The 21,662-nt window shown below is 42.5% G+C and overlaps 1 protein-coding gene across 1 annotated transcript in view; it reads left to right on the plus strand.

Moving 5' to 3' along the window:
* LOC149305669 (protein FAM91A1-like) overlaps positions 1-21,662 on the plus strand; it is a 30,080-nt gene continuing 8,418 nt past the window's right edge. Inside the window, exons 1-23 of the mRNA XM_089477283.1 lie at positions 1-72; positions 2,881-2,965; positions 5,143-5,294; positions 5,656-5,713; positions 5,944-6,011; positions 6,222-6,335; positions 6,575-6,665; positions 8,095-8,157; positions 9,737-9,843; positions 10,727-10,765; positions 11,837-11,949; positions 12,339-12,457; positions 13,959-14,071; positions 14,729-14,815; positions 15,094-15,217; positions 16,613-16,761; positions 17,249-17,383; positions 18,492-18,605; positions 19,364-19,436; positions 19,864-20,016; positions 20,351-20,455; positions 20,546-20,669; positions 21,304-21,373. Coding sequence (XP_089333409.1) covers positions 1-72; positions 2,881-2,965; positions 5,143-5,294; positions 5,656-5,713; positions 5,944-6,011; positions 6,222-6,335; positions 6,575-6,665; positions 8,095-8,157; positions 9,737-9,843; positions 10,727-10,765; positions 11,837-11,949; positions 12,339-12,457; positions 13,959-14,071; positions 14,729-14,815; positions 15,094-15,217; positions 16,613-16,761; positions 17,249-17,383; positions 18,492-18,605; positions 19,364-19,436; positions 19,864-20,016; positions 20,351-20,455; positions 20,546-20,669; positions 21,304-21,373 — 2,328 coding nt within the window. The remainder of the gene's footprint in view (positions 73-2,880; positions 2,966-5,142; positions 5,295-5,655; positions 5,714-5,943; positions 6,012-6,221; positions 6,336-6,574; positions 6,666-8,094; positions 8,158-9,736; positions 9,844-10,726; positions 10,766-11,836; positions 11,950-12,338; positions 12,458-13,958; positions 14,072-14,728; positions 14,816-15,093; positions 15,218-16,612; positions 16,762-17,248; positions 17,384-18,491; positions 18,606-19,363; positions 19,437-19,863; positions 20,017-20,350; positions 20,456-20,545; positions 20,670-21,303; positions 21,374-21,662) is intronic.

Below are 21,662 nucleotides of genomic sequence, written 5' to 3' on the forward strand. Positions count from 1 at the left end.
ATGAATATTGACGTGGAGTTTCACATCAGGCAGAACTACCCATGGGCCAAGCTCCCCGCCAACGTGAGACAGGTGAGCCGGCGTCTCCCTAACCTGTGCCTGTCTCTGTGGATCTGGCGTCTGCCGCCGTCTCTTTTAGCGATGTGTCATGTGACCAGATGTCTGTCTCAGCGAACATTATAAGCTGTGTGCCCTTCCCGACAGCTTCGCTTCTGAACCAGTAACGCAATTTCCATTCTCCGGATGGACTCTCGATTAAAGTTCTAACCAGCCTTTCAGCTACTTCTGCCCTTCATCAGGCGTTTGTCTGCAGCCGGGTCTCTTCGCCCTTTAAACGTCCCTCTCTTATAAGTCAATATTTGTTTTGGGTCGTGCGGCCCTTTTCTGGCTGTCCTATCCCTTTCTGTTCGCTAATTGCTCGCCGTGCCCGTTCCTCGTGGTTGCTGGATTATTATAACAGAAGTATAGCTTTAACCCTTGTATACCCGGCGCTGTGACGGTTACTAGAAAGGTACCAGAACCAGTTAGATGAGATGCTGAGCCTCCATCAGTAAGGCGTGCTGTGTGTGATCGTTGGCCTGTGATTGGTTGTTTCCTTGGTCTTTGCCCATTCTCAACTTTTTCTTTAAAAATAAATATATATTTAATCACTTTGAAGGTTCAATGTTAACGCATTTTGTGCAAAACTCTTATTTAATAAAATAATTTTGATTTGTTTATGTAAAGGGAAAAAAGGTAAGTCAATAAAGCTGGTGTTTGCAGGAGAGCTAATGGATAAACTTGCCATCGTTGGTAACCATGATGAAGGGTCAGGTGACGTTCCAGCAACGCGGGATGCAGGGGACCTTCATAATGTGCAGTAATATTATTAATACCTTTTATTTATATAGCGCCAACACTTTCCGCAGTGCTTCTTACAATACATATATTCAAGGGGTCTGACAAGACAAGAATTGACAGACTAAGAGCGATACATTAGGTGGAGAGGCTCGGCTGGCAAGCTTACAATCTAGAGGGAATGGGGTGACAAACAATGCATAGAGACAGGTGAGGGGAGGGGTGGTGTGGTGGTCGGATCAGTGACAGGGAAGTTATGGTGCGGCTTCTCTGAAGAAGTGGGTGTTGAGATGTTTCTTGGGTGTTGAGATGTTTCTTGAATGTTGGGAGGGAGGGTGAAAGCTGACGGTTCGGTGGGAGTAGATTCCAGAGATATGGGGGAAACGAGTGAAATCTTGTAGACAGGAAAAGGAAGAGGTGATAAGTGAGGAGGAGAGCCTTAGCCCATGGGAAGAACGTAGGATCGAGTAGGAGAGTATTTTCTTTTGAGGGCAGAAATGTACGGAGGAGCAGTGTTTTGGGGGCCGTATGCGTTAGTACCAGGATTTTAAATTTAATTCTAAAAAGGTAATAGAGCCAGTGGAGGATTTCACAGAGTGGGGAAGCAGAAGAGGAGCCGCGTGCAAGGAAGATAAGCCAAGCAGCAGCATTTAGGACAGACTGCAGCGGAGAGAGTCAAGACCGACGAGTGCCAACCAGAAGAATGTTGCGATAGTCAAGACGGGAAACAATAAATGAATGAACCAGGGTTCATGTAAGCTTTTTTTTTTTTTGTGATTTTACGATACATTATACAGGGCCAGCTTGGTCCTTCATGCAGGAGAAGCTCACTGGGTTCGGGCTTTCATAATGCAAAGTGAGGTCATGGAGTTAAACATGCGGCTCTCCTGCAAGCTCCTGAATAAGCCCATACAGCGATAGTTTATGATGCTAATAAATGACCGGCATAATAAATATGTCACCGCCCTTGGTCCAAGGTCATCTACGCAGTAGTTTTACATTTTTTTTTTGTGTCATTTAATTTACTTAAAGCGTCATAATACCTTTCAGACGTTAACCAGATTGTGTCAGTATCAGCAAATATGTAACGGTTTCATAGAATGATTGACAGCATCACAGTCGCTTGTGTTGCGGAAAAGCGATCCGTGATTGTGAGCTCGTAGATTGCATTAATTTATGTTCTTGTATATATGGAAAGGACACCGTTCTGCGCAGGTCTGCCTTTTGACCAGTGTTGTCGGTCATGTGATATTTTCCCCAGCTCAAACACCACGCTGAGCTCATTTTTTATGGTAATGTTAATGAAGTCCGTTCCTCCATAGACCTTCCTTAGTCAGAGTGGCCTGCTGGGTGATTGAGGCCGAGTCGTTCTAGTGTTTACAACAAGCAGTATGAGAACGAGTCCGGTTGCTTGTCTAGATTAGGCTAAGATAACGGTGTAAGAACACACACAAACGGCTATTATACAGCTGCCTCACAACATATTATACAAATTCTAGAATTGTTGGAAAAACGGTATTTTTGGAAACCTATTTTTAGCGTGAATGCTAGTAAGAAAAACCCAGTGAGATTTCCCCCTCTGATTGTATGAAGTTCTTTTATATTGATATTGAGCTATCCCTTGCACACTGAGCCGAGCCTCTCTACCTAACGTATCGGTTTGTCTTAGTCTGTCAATTCTCGTCTTGTCTTAAGCGCTGCGTAAACTGTTGGCGCTATATAAATAAAAGATAATAATAATTGCCCTGAACATCTATTTATGGAGTTCATCTTTTCAAACTATTTAAGGGATTTTTGGGTGCCGTTCATTTTTATAATGTAGTATAACTAGTCTTGTTTGTTGTTTTTGCCATCTGGTTTTATCTGCCTTTAGGCGGTGATTGGTACATGGAGCTCGCTTAAATCCAACTTCCCTAATTCACACAGAGTGCGGTGTGTAGAGATTTACTCTGCTACGCCAGATGCTTCACCTTTCACGAGCTTTTTTGCCTTCTTATATGAACGTTATCCATGGTACAGATTGTTCTCTGGTTTCTCTTTCAGAGCCTGGGCAACTCCCAGAAAGAATACGAGAAGCATGTAGTACTCTACAGTATCCGAAATCAGCTGAGGTACCGGGTTAATTTAGGTAAGAAATCATTTGGCACACATGGCACAGAGATGGTGTATAGATAGTTGCCAACAGTCCTGTGTTTTCTAACTAATATTGCATGGACTCGCACACAGCAACATACCGTACTTGCTCGATTATAAGACGAGGTTTTTTCCAGAGCAAATGCTCTGAAAAATACCCCTCGTCTTATTATCGGGGTCGTCTTATAATCAGACCTCAACTAGGTCTGACTAAGATCCAGATCCCTGCAGCGATCCTCCTGTCTCCCACCCCCCACCCCAACTTACCGGTACTTCTGAGTCCCCGGTGCTTAGTCCGGGCAGCGTGTAGAGCTCTACCCGATTCGCGTAGACAACTTCCGCTGCAGCCGGGAGGAGGTGCGGTTGGCAGCGGGGGCTGTCTGCGTTCCCTGTGATCTCTGACAGCCGGGGAAGGTCTGCGCGATGGACGCGGACAACCCCAGCTGCCAACCGCACCTCCTCCCGGCTGCAGCGGAAGCTCTACACGCTGCCCGGACATAAGGCATTTCTGGAGGCAGAGTGCTCTGTGAAATGCCTTTTAACCCCCTTAATGCCTCTCTGCCTCCTGAAATGCCTTTTAACCCTCTATACGCCACTCTGCCTCTTGAAATGCCTTATACCTCCCTATATGCCACTCTGTCCCATAATATGCCTTTTAACCCCCTAAATGTCAGTGGCATATAGGGGTATAAGGCAATTCTGGAGGCAGAGTGGCACATAGGGGGTCAAAAGGCATATCATGGGGCACAGTGGCATTTAGAGGGTTAAAATGCATATCATGGGACACAGTGGCATATAGGGGGTATAAGGCATTTCTGGGGCAGAGTGGCAAGCCAAGGGGCAGATGTGCATAACTGGGGTGGGCAGGTTGGGAAAAAAATAAATAAAAACAAAATATTTTTCTCAATCATAGCTTTTTTTTTTTTTTTTTTTAAATGTTCACATAGTTTACATGAATTAACATTTACTGGTAAAACTTTTTTCCTTTAGGGTCGTCTTATATTCAGGCTTTTTCCTTTTTTTCATAAATTAATATTCAGATTTTGGGGGGTCGTCTTATAATCGAGCAAATACGGTAGTTTGGTGTATTTAGAGTCCTCATAGCCTACGCTGATTTGTTTGCCCTGGTAATGTCACGGTGTTGCGTAAAGAACAAAGCCAAATCACCACGCAAGGACAAATATTATTTACCCAAAGCATAGCCATATAACGCACTTTATCCCGTACTGACAAGGTGTGTAAATCTATCCAGACGGACGCCAGAGAGTTTCCAAGCCCGTTTAAAGCAAAACCTAATTCATTTATTATAACTGCTTATTAGACTTGTGCATTCAGGTTCATGTGAATTTTAATTTCAACAAAATTTTGTAATTCATCTTATTGCCCTAAAACGAGGAGGGGGCCCACAAAACAAACTAAAGAGAAGCTAAAAGCTCCAAATTTCCATTTTCATAAATTTTCCCCACGCATGCTTTGTCAGGCGCTCTCGCTCTGTCTCCCTACCTTTTCTGTCTTCTTTTCCACAGTTCTGCTTCTTTTTCTCCACTTCTCCTCCTCCGTGTTTATTCTTCTTTATTCTTTCTTCTCCGGTGATCCGCTGTGTTATCCCGGCCTCCTGGAGCACTTCTACATTAGGGAAGAGCCTCGGCTCCAATCACCGGGACCGACCACTTATGGGGTGAAAGGTTGTCCCCGTGGTGCCCACTGACACTCGGCCCTGAATGGAAGTGCTCTAGGAAGCCATGGTGACAAAGGAGAAGAAAGCGGTTCACCGGAGAAGAAAGAAGGATGGGGAAGCAGAGGACAGTAAGATGAACAAGAACCGGAGCCGTGGAGACACGGAGAAGGCAGGGAGATGTTGACTGTGTGAGAGTGACAAAAAAAAACCTCTGAATTTCAACTGAACCAAAAGAGCAGGAAACAAAATGTGTTCTCAGAAAACAAATGGACCAAAAACGAAAAATTTGAATCGTTTTTGGTCCGTGTGCACGAGTCTATTACTTCCAGCTTGTGCCACTCGCCTTATAGTTTTACTAACCTTGTGGAAGCTGACTATTTCTGTGACGGTAATTTTCTTCCCCCAGCAATAGATTTCCTTTCATGCCACGCCATAGATAAAGCATATGTGATATGTTCCTGCTAGCAGTCTCATGTCCAGTGTGTTCATTGCAGTGAAACATGTGAAGCGAGACGAGCGGAAATACTACGAGGAGCTGTTAAAATACAGCCGGGATCATCTCATGCTCTACCCATACCACCTGTCCGACATCATGGTCAAGGGGCTTCGCATTACACCTTTCTCCTACTATATAGGAATAATGGAGGTACTCGGCACACCTGTCCTTCTACACAAATGCACGTCCCGTGTCCGTTTTGCTTTTGGGTAGATCACTTGACCAGATGTCCCTGGATAACACAAGCTTAGAGACCCTGTCCTACAAGCTGCTGTTGGACTAGAACAGACAGACGTTCTCCCCATCTAGTCTGCCCCTTTTGCAATGACGTCACGAGCTCAGACCTTACTCAGTCCTTGCTCTCGTCTTATATTCATTCTAATGAACTCAAGGAGCTGAAACACAACCCTCCTGCAAACTCCTACTTTAGTCAATAAACCCTGATGTGTTATAAGAACCGTTGGACCAACTTAGGCGAGGTTCATAATGTGTTTTTTTTTGTTTTTTTTAGGATATCATGAACAGTGAAAAAAGTTATGACTCCTTGCCAAACTTTACTGCTGCTGACTGTGAGTATGGTATAATATATTCTGTTTTAGTAGACACAAGATTATTTCTTAAGAGCATATTTTATGGATGAGCGCACATTGTTCCATTCTGCGCTAATCTTATAGCACGAACGGCTATGTACACAGCCCCCAGTATGCTCCATTGCGGATTCCCAATGCTATTGAGCCGTCTATGTATAAAATAGTTATATTGATATTTTTCTTACATTTCTTAATTTCTGGGTTTTCAGGTCTAAGGCTTCTTGGTATTGGAAGAAACCAATACATCGACCTAATGAACCAGTGCAGATCTTCAAAAGTAAGAGTATTTTTTTGGTTGTCATTTATTTTGCTACTTCCTCACAAGCTGATGTTGGTAAATTGTATTAACTAATTTAAATTGTATTTATATATATCATTTATTTTAATTATAAATATATAGTTTTTTTATTTCTCACATAAGTAGTTATTTGATCTCACTCTTTCTGATGTAAGTAATTATTGGTTCTGATATAATATTGTGCCGCAGAAATTCTTTAGAAGGAAAACTGCCCGTGATCTGCTTCCCGTAAAGCCAGTAGAGATCACCATTGAGCCGTGGTGGGTGGTGCAGGCCGGTTACATCACAGAGGATGATATCAAGGTACGGCTTCTGTTAATTAAAGGGAAATACGGACGGGTCCTGCCCGGCAGTAGACCCTTAGATATTATCGCTCCTCAGTATTTCAAGTGCTTTGATCTTTGTGGAAGACCTCTACAGGAGCAAAGTCATAAAGTAACTTTTTTTTTTTTTTTTTTTATAATAATAATGTCCATTTATAATATATATATATATTTATTTATATTATAATAAATCCATGTCTTTTACTCCTTTCTTTTCAGATGTGTAGCACAGCAGAGAAACAAGCTATTGATAAAATCATCGACTCGGGCCCACAGCTTGCAGGCACTCTGGAGTACGTCGTCGTCCACAGTAAGATTGAATTTAATCATTATTCAAGAACAACAAAATGCCAAAGGTATTTGGAAAACAAATAAAAAAGGAGGCTTAGCAAAAATAAATTCTCTTTGGCAGTGAGGGTTCTTTTCTGGTAAATGCACCACTTAAGATCGGACAAACCCACATATGTGGGGTATCACTGTATTCGGGAGATGTTGCTGAACACATATTGGGGTGTTGTGTGACAGCGACATATACCAGGACCTATACATTTTTGCCTAAAGTAATATATAACTTGTGTGGGTTCAGTAAATGGGGAAAGAAGAAAATTACAGCTAAGCACGAGCACCGCAGAAATGGTAAAACAGCCATTGTCACGAAGGGTACAAAAAATTTAATCAGCCATTGTCACAAAGGGGTTAAAAGGAACATTCTTCAGCATGGAAACGATCTTCATTCACCTTTCCAGTAACCCTGTCACGGTATCAGCCTAGCAGTACTTGCTGGTATCCATGCGTTCATAGTAACATAGTTCATAAGGTTGAAAAAAAGACCAAAGTCCATCAAGTTCAACCTATATACATATTGTGTCCCTACTGTGTTGATCCAGAGGAAGGCAAAAAAACCCTTATGAAGCAGATGCCAATTGCCCCATACCAGGGGGAAAATTCCTTCCCGACTCCAAAAATCCCTGGATCAACGTTCTGTCCCTATTAATCTAATATCCATAACTTGTAATATTATTGCTTTCAAGAAACACATCCAGGCTCCTTTTGAACTCTTTTATTGAGTTTACCATTACCACTTCCTCTGGCAGAAAGTTCCATAATCTCACCGCTCTTACTGTAAAGAACCCCCGTCTGTGCTGGTGTAGAAACCTTCTTTCCTCCAGCCTTAGAGGACGTCCCCTACGGCTAGAGGAACGAAGGTTTCTACACCAGCACAGACTGGGGGTTCTTTACAGTAAGAGCGGTTCGCCCTCTAGAATTAAGCCAAATGCCGCTCTGTGTTCTGCCGTCATGTTAGGCTGCTAAACCAATACCCCGTAAGCTTGTACGAGCGGGGTCTTCTTATTGTTAATTTTGTATTCTCCTGTATTATAATTGAGCTACGGAATCTTCTGATGCTCTGTAAATGTAACAAAAACTGACTGCTGTACTTAAAAATACCAAAAGGTGAGAGAATTTGCAGATCTGCAGGTTTTTTTTATAAACACAATAAAAAATCTCAGCTATACCATTTTTTTATGATATTCATAGTATTTGGAACGTAATACTTTTTCCAGTGAACATAAAATTGCCTGCGCCCAGAGCAGTACTAATGCCAGTGGATTTTGTGTCCTTTTTTTATACGTTTCCATAAGTGTCCGTTTAATATCGGTATTAGCTCCTGTTTCACATTGGTGGGATATCTAACTTTTTTCAAAATAATCACAACGAAGTGTAACTTCTTGTCTTCCTAGGCCTTTATAACAAAGGATTCATTTACCTGGATGTTCCAATCTCGGATGATAGCTGCATTGCAGGTAAGTGTTCCGTGTATCTTCTGGATCTCTCCCTCATCCGTTATGAGTTTCATTGTTGGCAGAAACCAAAAGGACAAAAATTAAAATAATGCACACCCCATATGAGAGCAAAATTACTACATTTTTATCTCCAACTTAGAGCAAAGTATACCTAGACTGGATTCAGGTGCCCCTCGGCTACTAAATCAACAAATTAATCAAATGTAATTGATAATTGGATTCAATGTCACTAGACGCACCCAGGCATGATTACCTGCTGAATCTAAGCATCAATTAAATAGAACTTGTCTTCCAAAGTGAAGTCGGCTAAAATGTCCCAGTATCGGCACGCGATGCCGCGATCTAAAGAAATTCAAGAACACAGGAGTAACAAAGTCATCGATATCTATCAGTCTGGAAAGGGTTACAAAGCCGTTTCTAAGGTAATGGGACTCCAGCGGACCACAAATGGAGAAAACTGTGAACAGTGGTGGCCGTGAGTGGATGGCCTACCAAAATTCCACCATTCCACCAATAGCATGACAAAAGAACCCAGACTAACATATGAAGAACCGCAGGCCTCGCTTGCCTCAGCTAAAGTCCGTGTTCACGATTCCACAACAAGAACTGCACAAAAATAGCATCCATGGGAGAGTCGCAGGGAGAGAACCGCTGCTGACCGAAAGGAACACAGACACTTCTCACATTTGCAAAAACATCTTTGATGACCCCCCAAGACTTTTGGGATAATACTCTGTGGACTGATGAGTCAAAAGTGGAACTTTGTTGGAGGACTTGGGTCCCGTTACATCTGGCGTGAAGCTAACACAGCATTCCACAATAACATCATAACAACAGTCACACACGGCGGGGGTCGTGCGATGGTCTGGGGCTACTTTAGGACCCGGGTGACTTGCCATAATTGGTGGAACCAAGAATTCTGCTCTCTACCAGAAAATCCTGAAGGAGAACGTCCGGCCATCAGTTTGTGATCTAAAGCTGAAGCGCAGTTGGGTTATGGAGCAGGACAACGATCCGAAGCACACAAGCAAGTCCACCACTAAATGTCTCAAAAGAAACAAAATGAAGGCTTTGGAGTCCGAGTCCTGACTTGAATCCGATTGAGATGCTGTGAGGTGACCTTAAAAAGGCAGTTCATCCTTGAAAACCCTTCAGTGTTGGCTTCAGCAGCTCCATGGGGACTCTGAGCTTGTCTGCCATGTGGCTCTTAGGACGGTCACATGGCTCAAAATGAATGGGAGGACGTATGTGCCCCTGTGTCGCTGCGTTCATTTGTGGCCATACTTCTGCATCATCAGAGCAGCCGTGTTGTACCATCATCAGGCCAGGAAGGCAAAGCAATTTCTATTCCATTTAAAATGTAAAGCTTCGCAGGACCCTACTCGGCTCATTTCTCTAGTTATATAGATTTTTGGTACTTTTTATTGAACAATTGTTGGTTTAACATTTAATTTCTAATTAAATAACAGGCAGAATTTGCATTAAAAAGCTAATCATTTGTAAATATAACTCGTATAAATATATATGATGTCTAATAATTTATAATTATAATTACTGATGAAATATTGTCACATTCCAGTGCCTCCCCTTGAAGGATTTGTGATGAACAGACTACAAGGCGACTACTTTGAAACCCTTCTGTACAAGATATTTGTTTCCATTGACGAGCATACAAACGTGGCGGAGGTAGGCCGTGTCCCGGAGGGCCAGCTCACCTTATCCCCCTGCCGAAACGTGGGAAGAGTTTATGATAAACAAGATGATGTTTGGGTGTATTCACTAAAACGGGAGTCACGGGTTGTAGTGGATGTTTTAACTCAAGGACTTTACTATGCATTATAAAGAGCCAACCCCATTGATTGGGCCCTGTATAATGCATGGTAATTCCTCAATTGATCGCTGATTAACCTATACATTGTGCAAGGCTGGTTGGCCCTTCACAATGTATAGTGATATCAGGGCGTTTAAATATTCAACTCGCCTACAATATTCTGGGTTAAAGAGTGCAACCGACTTGCCATCTATTTTCTTCATTGCGCCAAAGAATGGGACTGTAGTATATTTACACTCCTTGTCGCATAGCCTGTGATTTAACCCCTTCAGGACCGGCGTTCTTGTACTGCGTCTTCCCTTGAAGACCGTATTTTTTAATTCCGTGCTCGTGATTCGCCTCGAAGCGATCACCTGCACGGAATTGAGGGGGAGTGGCTGCTACGGATCGCTGGGGACACGTCCATAGCGCGCATCATCGATGACGTACCTGGTACGTCCCGGTCTGTGGGTGACACCCAACCAGTGACGTACCGTCACCGCTACGGAAGGGGTTAAATCATTTATATTGATACTCTGTGTCACCATTCATATAAATCATATCTGCGGTACGCAATCAAAAAGGGCCAGTCCACTGAATCTCGTAGTGATAATTAGATTTTTAACCCAGAGTCCTTCTTTATGCAATGTCTTCCAAATGACGCATAGTTTACCTGCAGCGATTAGACATTGTATTAGTAATTATATGTAAATGTGTAATATTTCTTCATTTTATGTTTTTTTGGTTTCTTTTTCCTAGCTTGCGAACGTTCTGGAGATTGATTTGTCATTAGTAAAGGTATGTTACCCGTTTACTGATTTTTCACTTAAAATTCCATTGCAAGCAAATGCAAACAAGGCTTATCTCTTGTGGCGAGACGGGTAAAATCTGCCGAATTATTTTTCTTTTACGGCAGCATGATAGAAATGTGAAAGTCGATGTGAGTGTTGTGTGGCTGCGATGTAGATTGCTGTAACTAGAGCCACAGAATGCGGTCTGCACAATATCATTTGTTCATCTGTATAGAGAACGCACCCTGGAGATCCCAATCCTGGTTATCCATCTACAAGGGTAATCTAGAACCCAAATACGATGCAAATTTCTAACATCAATACTACAGTGTAATAGCTTAGTCCTTTTGGGACCTTGTTACAACTCCTTACTCTTTCTTTGTGTGGTATGAAGTCATGAGTTGAAGTCGATGCTTTTTGTTGAGCTAAAATAAAAAAGATGTAGAGTTTTGGAACAGTGGTCTCTACAGAGGTCTCCCTGAGTGGTCTCTACAGAGGTCTCCCTGAGTGGTCTCTACAGAGGTCTCCCTGAGTGGTCTCTACAGAGGTCTCCCTGAGTGGTCTCTACAGAGGTCTCCCTGAGTGGTCTCTACAGAGGTCTCCTTGAGGGTCTGAGGTTCTGAAAGCTTATGTCGCTACATCTCCTTCTGTGTTGTACCAGAAAATGATACCAACTTCAACTAAAGACTAAATGTTCTCCCATACAGCTTTTATCCATTTCCCATATTGGGGTTTTATGGGCAATCGTGGGAGTTTGCTGGGGGGTAAACGTTTTAAACTCTCCCACCTCAGCATAACTAGTAGTTCGTATGGGGAGAATCTTGTTTATTTAACCATGCATTATCCAGGGGCAACTCTTCGTGCAGCAGAAGCTCACTGGGGTTAGACCTTTATAATGTATAGTGACGCTAATAAGATGAAATATTTTCAATTGTGCTGCAAACTGCTGTGTTAGTGAATTGACTGCATTCTGCCTATTTTTGTGGCGGTAATACTGGTCCGGATGATTGTGTGGTATCTCTAATATTACACATTATAAGCCTTCTGATGTCTATTTTGCTTTCTTTTTCCCCCGTAGAACGCCGTTTCCATGTACTGTCGCTTGGGTTTTGCCCTTAAAAAGGGGCAAGTCATAAATCCGGATCAGCTGCACCCGTCCTGGAGGAGTGCGTCATCTGTCAATAGGATAAAGTAACTATTGTCAAGCTTCTCTTTTTTATTTCTTACAGCCGGGTGACTTATGTTCCCTTTATTACAACGTAGCTAGAGATTTACGCGCATGTTTAAAAAAAATCTATAAGCGATAAAGGCTATTTTGCTATTAGTCTGCAATTGGCTGCATGAGTTCGCTATTTCAGTGAAACGGCGATAAACAATGACTAATTCTTAGATTTCAATTCTTCTGCAGCTTTACTTTCTCCTAACTCTTTACTATTAAGAAAAAAGGGGTTTTTACTAGGAATTGGCATTCTTGGCGTTCCTTCTCAGACGATCTATACCCTAGTGAGAAAGGAGTATGATCTGGCCGGAGATCATCTCCCGGGGTCGCTGTTAACCATTACATTGTTTTCCATGCGTAGAAGCACATTGGATCCTCAGAAGATGTTGCTTTCATGGGAGAGCACGGAAAGCAAGAGTCCTGTCCAGGATCTGCTCTCCTCCGCGACAGACACGGATACAAACAGCCAAGATGACGCAGGTACTTCTGAATACAGACACGCCGGGCTTTATGTTTACAGGGGACGCGCCACTCATGATTCCAGTGGGCACCGATAGGGGCTTATTCACCAAGGATAGAGTTTGCCGGAGTGCTGTGGACTTAACTCCATGAATTCACCATGCATTACAAAGGGCTATCAATGGCATATGAAGGCTGAGCTGGCCCTTTGTCATTTATATTCCAACAAGGTGAACTTCAAGAAGTCTTACTGTTTAAAGTATGCTTTATACAGGGTCATCCACGCTACTGCTGGAGCATAACATCACTTGCGCTGTCCCTTAATATAGCAAAGTCAATGCCAATTCTCTCTTTAGTGAAAAACCCCCGGAGAAGCCCATGTCGGGTAAATAAACGGGTAAATAAAACATATACTTAGACACTCACGCAGCGCTTGCCTTTCTCTGTTGTGGTTGGAGGCTTTAGTCGAAACTGATATCTTTTATGGGGCCGACATAGAAGAAGTTGAATCTGGTACGCTTTTCAGGTCCTGAGCGGTGTCGTCTTCATATGGAAAGCATTTAAGTGACTCCACATCTTTTCCTTCATCTTGTTGACCCACTAAAAAAAAAATAACCTTCCACTGAAGACACTATCTGCTCGCGGAGCGGTACATAGCGGAAAGATTCGTAAATACATACAATTATCCTTGGCATAGGGTTTGCCTCATTTTATTCAGCAGTTAATTCTTTAAATATGTCGCTTAAAAAAAAACAAAAAACACTTTAAATTCCATTTGAATATTTCACTTTCCATTGCTTATTTTGTGTGTTATCATGTTGTGAAGAAATGATGAATATTTAATAATTTGCATAGTTTAGTCGTGTTATCATCAAGTCCTAAAACTGCCCGCTCTAGAACATACTGTAATAATGACAATTACTGTTTCAATCAGTAATTTAATAAATAAACCCCCCAAAAATAAATTAAATAAACCTTCAGCAAATAGTTAATTATGTTAACAATCATGGTTTTTTTTTAAGTTTGGGGGGTCACTTAGCTGTTTTCATGGGGAAACAAAAAGATATTCCATTAAAAAATAGTTTCCAGCAACAATAATCATTTACAACTTTAACCCCGTCTGCGCTGGATTTCATGTTCAAAAACGAGGACATTTCTAAGTGAACCCAAACTTTTGAACAGTAGCGTACAGCTTATCTCTGTAATGTAATGCTTTAAATAATACAATGCTTTCTAAACATTATCAAATCCCCACATCAGCGCTCCGATATAAAACAAATAATAATAATAGGCATCACAGCGGCAGGGGAAAAAAAAAATGCAACAAAACAATATTAATTACAAAAAAATATATATTCTGATTTATTATTTTATACATTTAGAAATCGATCGGTCGCCATTATGCACTGTGATGGGTTTTGTGACGTGTTTAGGTGTATTTTACGTAACGTACCGTATGTTTCCAGAAGGCTGCACCGTATCTTTATACTCTTAAGAGCTCTTTTTTTTTTTTCCCCCACAGCCGAAACGTCCAGCGTCAGCAGCCTGAATTTATCCAGTGGGCATACAAAAAGAATCGCTTTCCTCTTCGATTCGACGCTCACCGCCTTTCTAATGATGGGGAACCTGTCGCCGGTGCGTAGTTTATTTCTTCTCCCAGCGCGTCTCGCGTGGTCTCGGATTCTTACATTTCTTATTTTCCGATTTTCTGTCCTCGACCACAAAACCCCCTTTAGTTTACTTTTTTTCCCCTTTCGTAATGTTGTTTTTTAATCTGGATTTATATAATCCTGACATAACAAGTTCCGGAATGTAACTTTGTTGCATCCCGGGTAGTATAAAAAAAACAAAACAGGTTTAATCTTTTTTCTTACATTTTTAAGCTACTTCTAGATAACAATGGAAGGTGCTGCACCGTCCTTATTACATTTTATATACCTAACCATACCAAGAAATACATATGTTGCCTTCGTAATTCTCAGTTACAGTCACGTGGCACAGGGAGTGGACTCTGATAGGTTGAAGTGCGTTGTTGCCTTAGCACCATATATTGCTTTAACACCTTAGAATTATCTGTTACTGTGCATATCTCCAAAAACACAAAGAAAGCTTCAAATATTGAGATTATAGGAAGGAGCGATGCTAGTTTAAGGTTTTATTTTGAATTTTATGTTTATCCTTTAGATTGGTGTTTAATTGCGTTTAAGATGTTAAATATTTTATTATCAGTGTGTGTATTGAGCTAAAAGCAACTTCTTACCCATCGGTCATCTTCTGTCATCTTTCACCCAGAACCTAAAGAGTCACGCGGTCACCATGTTCGAAGTTGGCAAACTTTCCGATGAGAGCCTGGACAGCTTTCTTGTGGAGCTCGAGAAGGTATAGAAAGCATTTCTGGCATTATTACATTACATTTAATCATAAATTGGTAGAATAATTCCAAAATCGCAGGCTGGTACAAAAGGAGAAGAGGGCGCTGCTCTTGTGAGCTTACAATCTAGTCGGCGGTTCAGGGGGACGCTAAACACTAGGAGAGGACGGCTTGGATGGGGATGAGTTGGTTTTAATGCATCGTAGGCATAATTAGAATAAAATCCTAAAGGTTCTTTCACCGCTTCCCCTGTGTTTTAACCCCCTGTGTGTTCTTATTTCCCCAGGTACAGAGCACCGGCGAGGGGGAAGCCCAGAGGTACTTCGATCACGCTCTGACGTTGAGAAACACCATACTCTTCCTCCGGCACAACAAGGATCTTGTTGCTCAACCAGAACAAGGGATCGCAGGTAAAGTGATGATTCCATGCAATACGGTGATCAATATTAGTAATCTATTCTCATGTTGAAGAACACAGCAAACCTTATGCATGAAAAGGTAAAAGTAGGTAAATCTATCAAATACAATAGTGAGATGTTGCCACGTTGTATCCTTCACTCAGATTCCTATGGGACCAGTGATGTGTGTGTGTGTGTGTGTGTATATATATATATATATATCTCCTATGGCACTCTGCCTCCCTGATATTCCTTTTAACCCCCTATATGCCACTCTGCCTCCACAAAGCCTTTATACCCCCCACATGCCACTCTTACCCCCCCCCCCGGCTTACCAGTGCTTCCTTAGACTTCTCCCCCGTGCTTCAGATTCCTTGGTGTGTAGTGGTGGCAGCCGGTGGAGGTCTGTACGATGCGTGCAGACAACCTCCGCTGCTGCTGCCGGCACTTCCGCCGGGGCTCCTATGAATGAGCACCAGAAGTTCATGTGACGCCGGCGCTCCGTCACAGAAGCCCCGGCAGAAGTGCCGGCAGCAGCGGAGGTTGTCACTGCGCATCGCACAGACCTCTACCGGCTGCCAGAGAGGAGGATCCCGGTCCCCTGCAGCGCTGCGGGGGATCTGGATCATAGTCTTGTAGTCAGACCTCTATTTGAGCCCTGATTATAAGACGATGGTTATTTTTCAGAGCATTTGCTCTAAAAAAAAAAAACAAAAAAAAAAACCTCATCTTATAATCGAGGAAATACGGTACTTTTTTATCGTACAAAGTCCATCCTGCAAAACCAAAAGCATCAAACTTGAAGAACCGGTTAAGTGTGGACCGCAGTATTTACTTTCCCACAATGGTGCTGTTTACGGTCATCGCGGGATTGCTCGCTAGCCTTATGAGTATTCTGTGGAAATTCATAATAATTTCCGTCTGTTTTTGTTGATCTGCGAGACAGATTTGTAAATGACTTGGTATTAAGCCGTTTAAGACATGCCATGGTGTCCCATTCTAGGCTATCCTTCCTCTTTGGTAATCATGTATCCTTTTCACCTAAATAATATAAAAAATATATAAAAATTGCCTTGTTTTCTGTTGCTCTGTGACGGCCGACGTCTTGCCGCCGCGTCCCGTGCTGTCAATCGCTGCCTCGCTCTGAGATATTTGTGATAAGCAACCAAATGCAAAGGAAGATTCTGAGCTCTTTACTTTGTTTATTGGTTCGTTGGGGTCCCTCCTCGTTTTCGTTCATTCATCGGAATAATCAAAATTGGCACGTTTTGTTAAAATTAGAAAATATTAAGATTGTATTTCTTGAAACGTCTCCGCCGGTTGAAATGTCCCGTTATGTCCCGTTATGTCCCGTGCTGTTGACGTTGAGATGAAATTTACTTTTTTCCCTTCGCTTCGTGAACTCAGGTTTGCCTTTGGACCTCCTGCGATGCGAGAGCCTTTTGGGTTTGGACCCCGCAACATGCAGTCGAGTTTTAAACAAGAACTACTCGCTACTTGTATCCATGGCACCTCTGACCAACGAGATCCGACCTATTAGCAGTTGCACCCCACAGGTAACGATTTATTAACCTTCCATGATCGGGGGTTTTTAATAAAGTGACGAGAGCTTTTCTTGCCATTTTTACCCATCACAATTCACCTTTTTTCCACACAAATGTAGCCACGCAAATTATGTATTTTTACGTAATAAAGAACAAATTACATTTTTTCTTTCCCCTAGGACATATGGGGCTTTCTTTTGCTACTGTTTTTCTATGTACGGACCATCATTTAGGACGAGTATTACCATATCTTTATAAAAATTAGACAGGAATATGAATGTTTGCGGTCTGCCCGAGGCTTTCTCCCACAAGCTTGTTGCTGCAGCCGTCATTTATGTTCCCCAACCTACATTTACATTTTTGACATTATGAATATTTACTGTATATTTACGTTGGCGTCACTCCGGTGTAAAGCTGTGCAGTGTTAAGGAAGCATATAAAAATGTGTAAATACACAAAAAGTACATTTTTTATGGAGTTTTTCTTTGTCTTCCTGTAGCATATCGGACCGGCGATCCCAGAAGTTAGCTCCATATGGTTTAAGCTCTATATCTATCATGTATGTGGGCAAGGACCACCCTCGCTCCTGCTATCCAAAGGGTCCAGACTCAGGAAACTACCGGACATTTTTCAGGTACGCCGGGTTCAGCGTCTCACCCGCAGGCCTGTTTGGTCGTGCGTTTGATTAAACCGAGTTCGTAACCAGTTCTGCGTGGACTTGGTGAGCTGTAGTGGTTTTTCATTTTAGCCAGGTTCAGATAATTCTAAAAATCCTTCTTAATGATCAATTTTTGGGGTTCGGAGAAAAACTTGCAAAAGTAGCAAGTCCGAAACTTTACTTAGCTGATGTGTCCGCGGCCAACGTGTCCTCCCTGACAGCCCGTCGGGATAGGGGACCCTAACAAATTCTCAAACAGCGTTGGCTTCCAGGATGATCTCTCAAATGCTATAGACCCCTAGCAAATAGTTATTTTCCACCCAGTATGTCCCAAAAAATCCCGCACTCTTTGGATGACAAAGTAGTACCTTCTGCCCTTTCTTTGACCCGCAAATTATTTGTCCCGACGCATTGAGTAGCTTGGTCTCCAGAATAGCTCGGTCACGTTGTTGATGTTATGTTGTATTTAAAGAGCGCCAGCGGCTTCCGTAGTAACATTACAGAGAATCCAAAATCATCAATAATATGAACAAAAAAGAAACATTCATACAAACGAAGAGGCCGCAGCTGTAGTAAGATAACATTCTATCAGGGATGTTGGCACCTACTTCCTATCCCGACCTCCGCTCCGTTCTCGCTGCCCGCTGGAAGACGGCCATAACCACAATCAACAAAGGAGGGGCAATTAATTATAACCCAATAATCGTGTAAATACTGAAACATATTAGCTGCGGTTCATGGCTTTCTTTGGCCTGCAGATAAGGTTTGTTGGTTATTTTAATCTGTCAGGACACTTGGTTAGGTTTAATAGTGAAGGGAGTTTCACGTGTCCGCATGAAAGAGACCTCCGTCTTAATTACGTTTATTCATTCTCTTATGGCTCCCCCGGTACCAACTATAAATTTCATTCAGTATAAATATTCATATCAATGATGGAATATGATAAAGTCAGAGGAGTTTCTTCAATCCTGCGCAAGTTTGTATTAAGACAGATGGATGCTATTGTATAATTTATGACTCCGTCACATTCTAATCCCATTGATTAGAGAAATTAATAGATCGTTCCTGTGTGTTTTTTTTAAAGGCGTATGACCGGTTGCTGATAACGTCGTGGGGACACGATCCAGGAGTGGTTCCAACGTCAAACGTGTTAGTAATGTTGAACGACGCTTTAACCCATTCAGCCGTGCTTATTCAGGTGCGTTTACGCGATTAAAGCGCGCCCCTTCGAAGTGAGTCAAAAACCGAAAGCATCTGAGACATGCGGAAGAGGAGCCGTGATAGAAACATTTAAATATGTAGACTGTGCAGGCGGGAAGAGGTGGTAGATAAGTGGAACAGCCTTCCAGCAGAAGGTGGGGACTTCTTGGATGAGGATGATTTGATTGAAGTGATGGTTACATCCAAAAGTGGCCGGGAGATCTATTGAAGGCTGTCCCTAGCCCGGCCCCCACCGACTTCGGTAAAGAGCAAGGGGGCCACCAGCAGCAGTCCCATTATACATGTACCATACGTACCATCCTGTAAATAAACAAATCTCATACAGAGTAACCCAGATTGGGATAATTTTACCAATTGCTCTCCCCGGGATATTCTATAGAGAATGGCTACCAACGGGAGGAATGCTTACTGTTCCCTTGTCATTCTGTGGGTATCGCCATAGACAGCACGGCTTAAACTTTTGTGTATATGGCGGCCTGGTTCCAATACCTGGGTCACCCCTTCCCCAACTAGACCCCAAGCACTCCCACTCCCATCACACCTTACTGTTCTTGAAGCCTCCTATAAACCAAGTATCAACTGCGGTGACAATTCGCTCTATTCCTATTTTGAACCTGGTAGTCTTGTTTTTGGCACTATTTTTTTGAATGTGCGCTAATGTTAAATAGATTTATTAGCTGCAGATGTTATGTTATCCACACCTGACGTGTCTGCTTCCATGTCCCGTGTGTTTAGGGTCACGGCATGTATGGGATGGGAGAGACGGTGCATGTGCCGTTCCCGTTCGACGAAGTAGAACTGCAAGGAGGTACGGTCTAAAAATCGCTCCATAAACTGCTAACGTTGTGGATCCCTTCCAAATATCCCCCAGAGGAAGCCTTTCTAGATCTCTCCAGCTTTTCTCGATCAGTCAGGGTCCGTGGGGTTGTTTTGGTGTCTATTTACTCCTGCGGAAAGTTGTGAGTTGGCCCTGCGCAGGGAGACACTGGGGCTAGACGTCTCTAGAATAATGCATAGAAAGTCCAGTGACTCCAAATCCCAAGTGTCTGATCTTACATCAGTGAATAAAGCCCTTTGTGTCTTTATCCTGATGATCAATAAGTCGCTTGGGCCTCGTTCTTACACCAGCGATGTCACCGCAGGCGAGGGTTCCGTGTTCAGAACTCCTAGGAGGCTAGAATCCTAGAACCAAGTGTCGTTGGGAACGTTTCTTCACTCACTCTTACTGTTTCCAGAATTCTCCAACTCCAATATGGGCGTTCACAAAGCCTTAAAAACCCTGCGGGAGAAGATCGATTTGGAGCATTTCTGTGGATACATCACAATGTTAAACCCAGCCAGCCGGCTAGCGAGCCAGAGACGACTGAGCGACACCTCGGATGGTAAAGGTGCGTACGAATGCGAAGGCTACAAAAAGCTCATTCAGAAATCCGCATCTCCGGTTGGTCCTCGGTGGCGGCAGCCTTCTTTTCCCCATTTCCGATGGCGTATAAATCAGAATAAATGTCCGTATTTATGCATTTTCCGGTGACTGCTCCTCTTCGAGTTCAGCTGTTCTGAGGATCTTTGTTAAAGTTGAGGAACATATCAACTTTCTCTTGTCAATAATGTTAACCGTGTTTTTTGTAAAGCCCTGGATAGACCCCCCATTAGTTTTATTTCATGATTCAGATCGACTTGCCCTAAAATGACCCATTCCTGCACGTTTATTGCCCCTTTTAGATGAACTATATGTAGCGCTGCATTCAGACGTCAATGGCAGCACCGAATCTTTTGAGCTCGTGGTAGAAGAAACCTCCGTCGATCCCGCCGTAAAGTCTAGCGAAGGTAAGTGTGAGAAATACTGAGGATGCGCGTTTTCTTTAAATATCATCTTTTTTTTTTGTTACACCATTAAAAAAAACCTTCTATTATTAGTGTCAACGGTAGAAAAAGACTGGGTGCCGTTGGATCTCTGCTATGGAATTCCGCTGTTTGGTTCGGAACTTAACCGGATGGTTTGCAAGAAAATTTCTGCCCACGGACTATGTGGGAAAGAGAGGTAAAAGCGAGGGATGGTTGGTTGGCGCGTGTCTGGCGCGGCACGGTTACCCTGCTTTAAACAGATCTGCATTAACATGAAATACGTGTACATCCCCCCCAAAAAATGTACATTTCTTTGTGGCTCAGTCTCCACGTATTGTAATTAACAGAGGGTGTATTTTATAGTGTTTGATTATTTTAGTAGATGCCTAATGCAACTATTAAGTTTCGATAAAATTAGAAAATTGCTGCTTTTTACAAGAATAAGGGGAGAAAACTTTTTAAATGTAGACCCCATGTTTATCATATATGGCTTTATCTGTCAGTTGAGCTAGACCACAATATCGCATCAGAGTTTATTTACTTTGTTATATATATATATGTTATATATATATATGGGGAAAAAAACCCAGCAGGCTAAAATGGCGTAAAACGTATCTTCAGTATTCATAGCGACCCTTTTTCTTGGTATCCGCAGGTTCCTAAAATCATCTGTTACCCCATAAGATATTCTTTTGGTAAACGTGTCAAAAAGTTGTCACTATACTAAGATCATGAAGTGCTGAGAAATAAAACGGTCAATAACATTTTCAATCATAAAATGTTCCATAGAAACGATGGCCGTATCTTGATTTTTTTCCATTTGCTCGCAGCCTCCAGAATCTCCTCCACTCCAGTCGGAAACTTTCTCTGCAGGTTCTCAATTTCGTGCAGTCGTTCCAGGTAAGGTTCCAATTATTTCTTTATATTATTTCTGGGAACCCCCCCCCCCCAACTTTATTGTCTAGCATTTATTCAATAAGCCATGAGATAAAAGAATAAAGAACATACCAGCTCAGCAGATCCACTGGGCGCTATGAATGACCGCCCCCCAATGAGCTTCTCCGGTAGAAGCGCTCAGCTGGCCCTGCACTTTGCATAGTCAACTAATAAATCGTATTTACTGTAACTCTGGATCCCGTCACAGGGAAAACTCTTCGGAAGATCCCTACTTGTACCCGGGATAGTGTTC

Source organism: Sceloporus occidentalis, unplaced genomic scaffold (assembly GCF_023333645.1).
Source record: "Sceloporus occidentalis isolate IW3139 unplaced genomic scaffold, rSceOcc1.0.p SCAF_11, whole genome shotgun sequence".
NCBI classification, from domain to species: domain Eukaryota; kingdom Metazoa; phylum Chordata; class Lepidosauria; order Squamata; family Phrynosomatidae; genus Sceloporus; species Sceloporus occidentalis.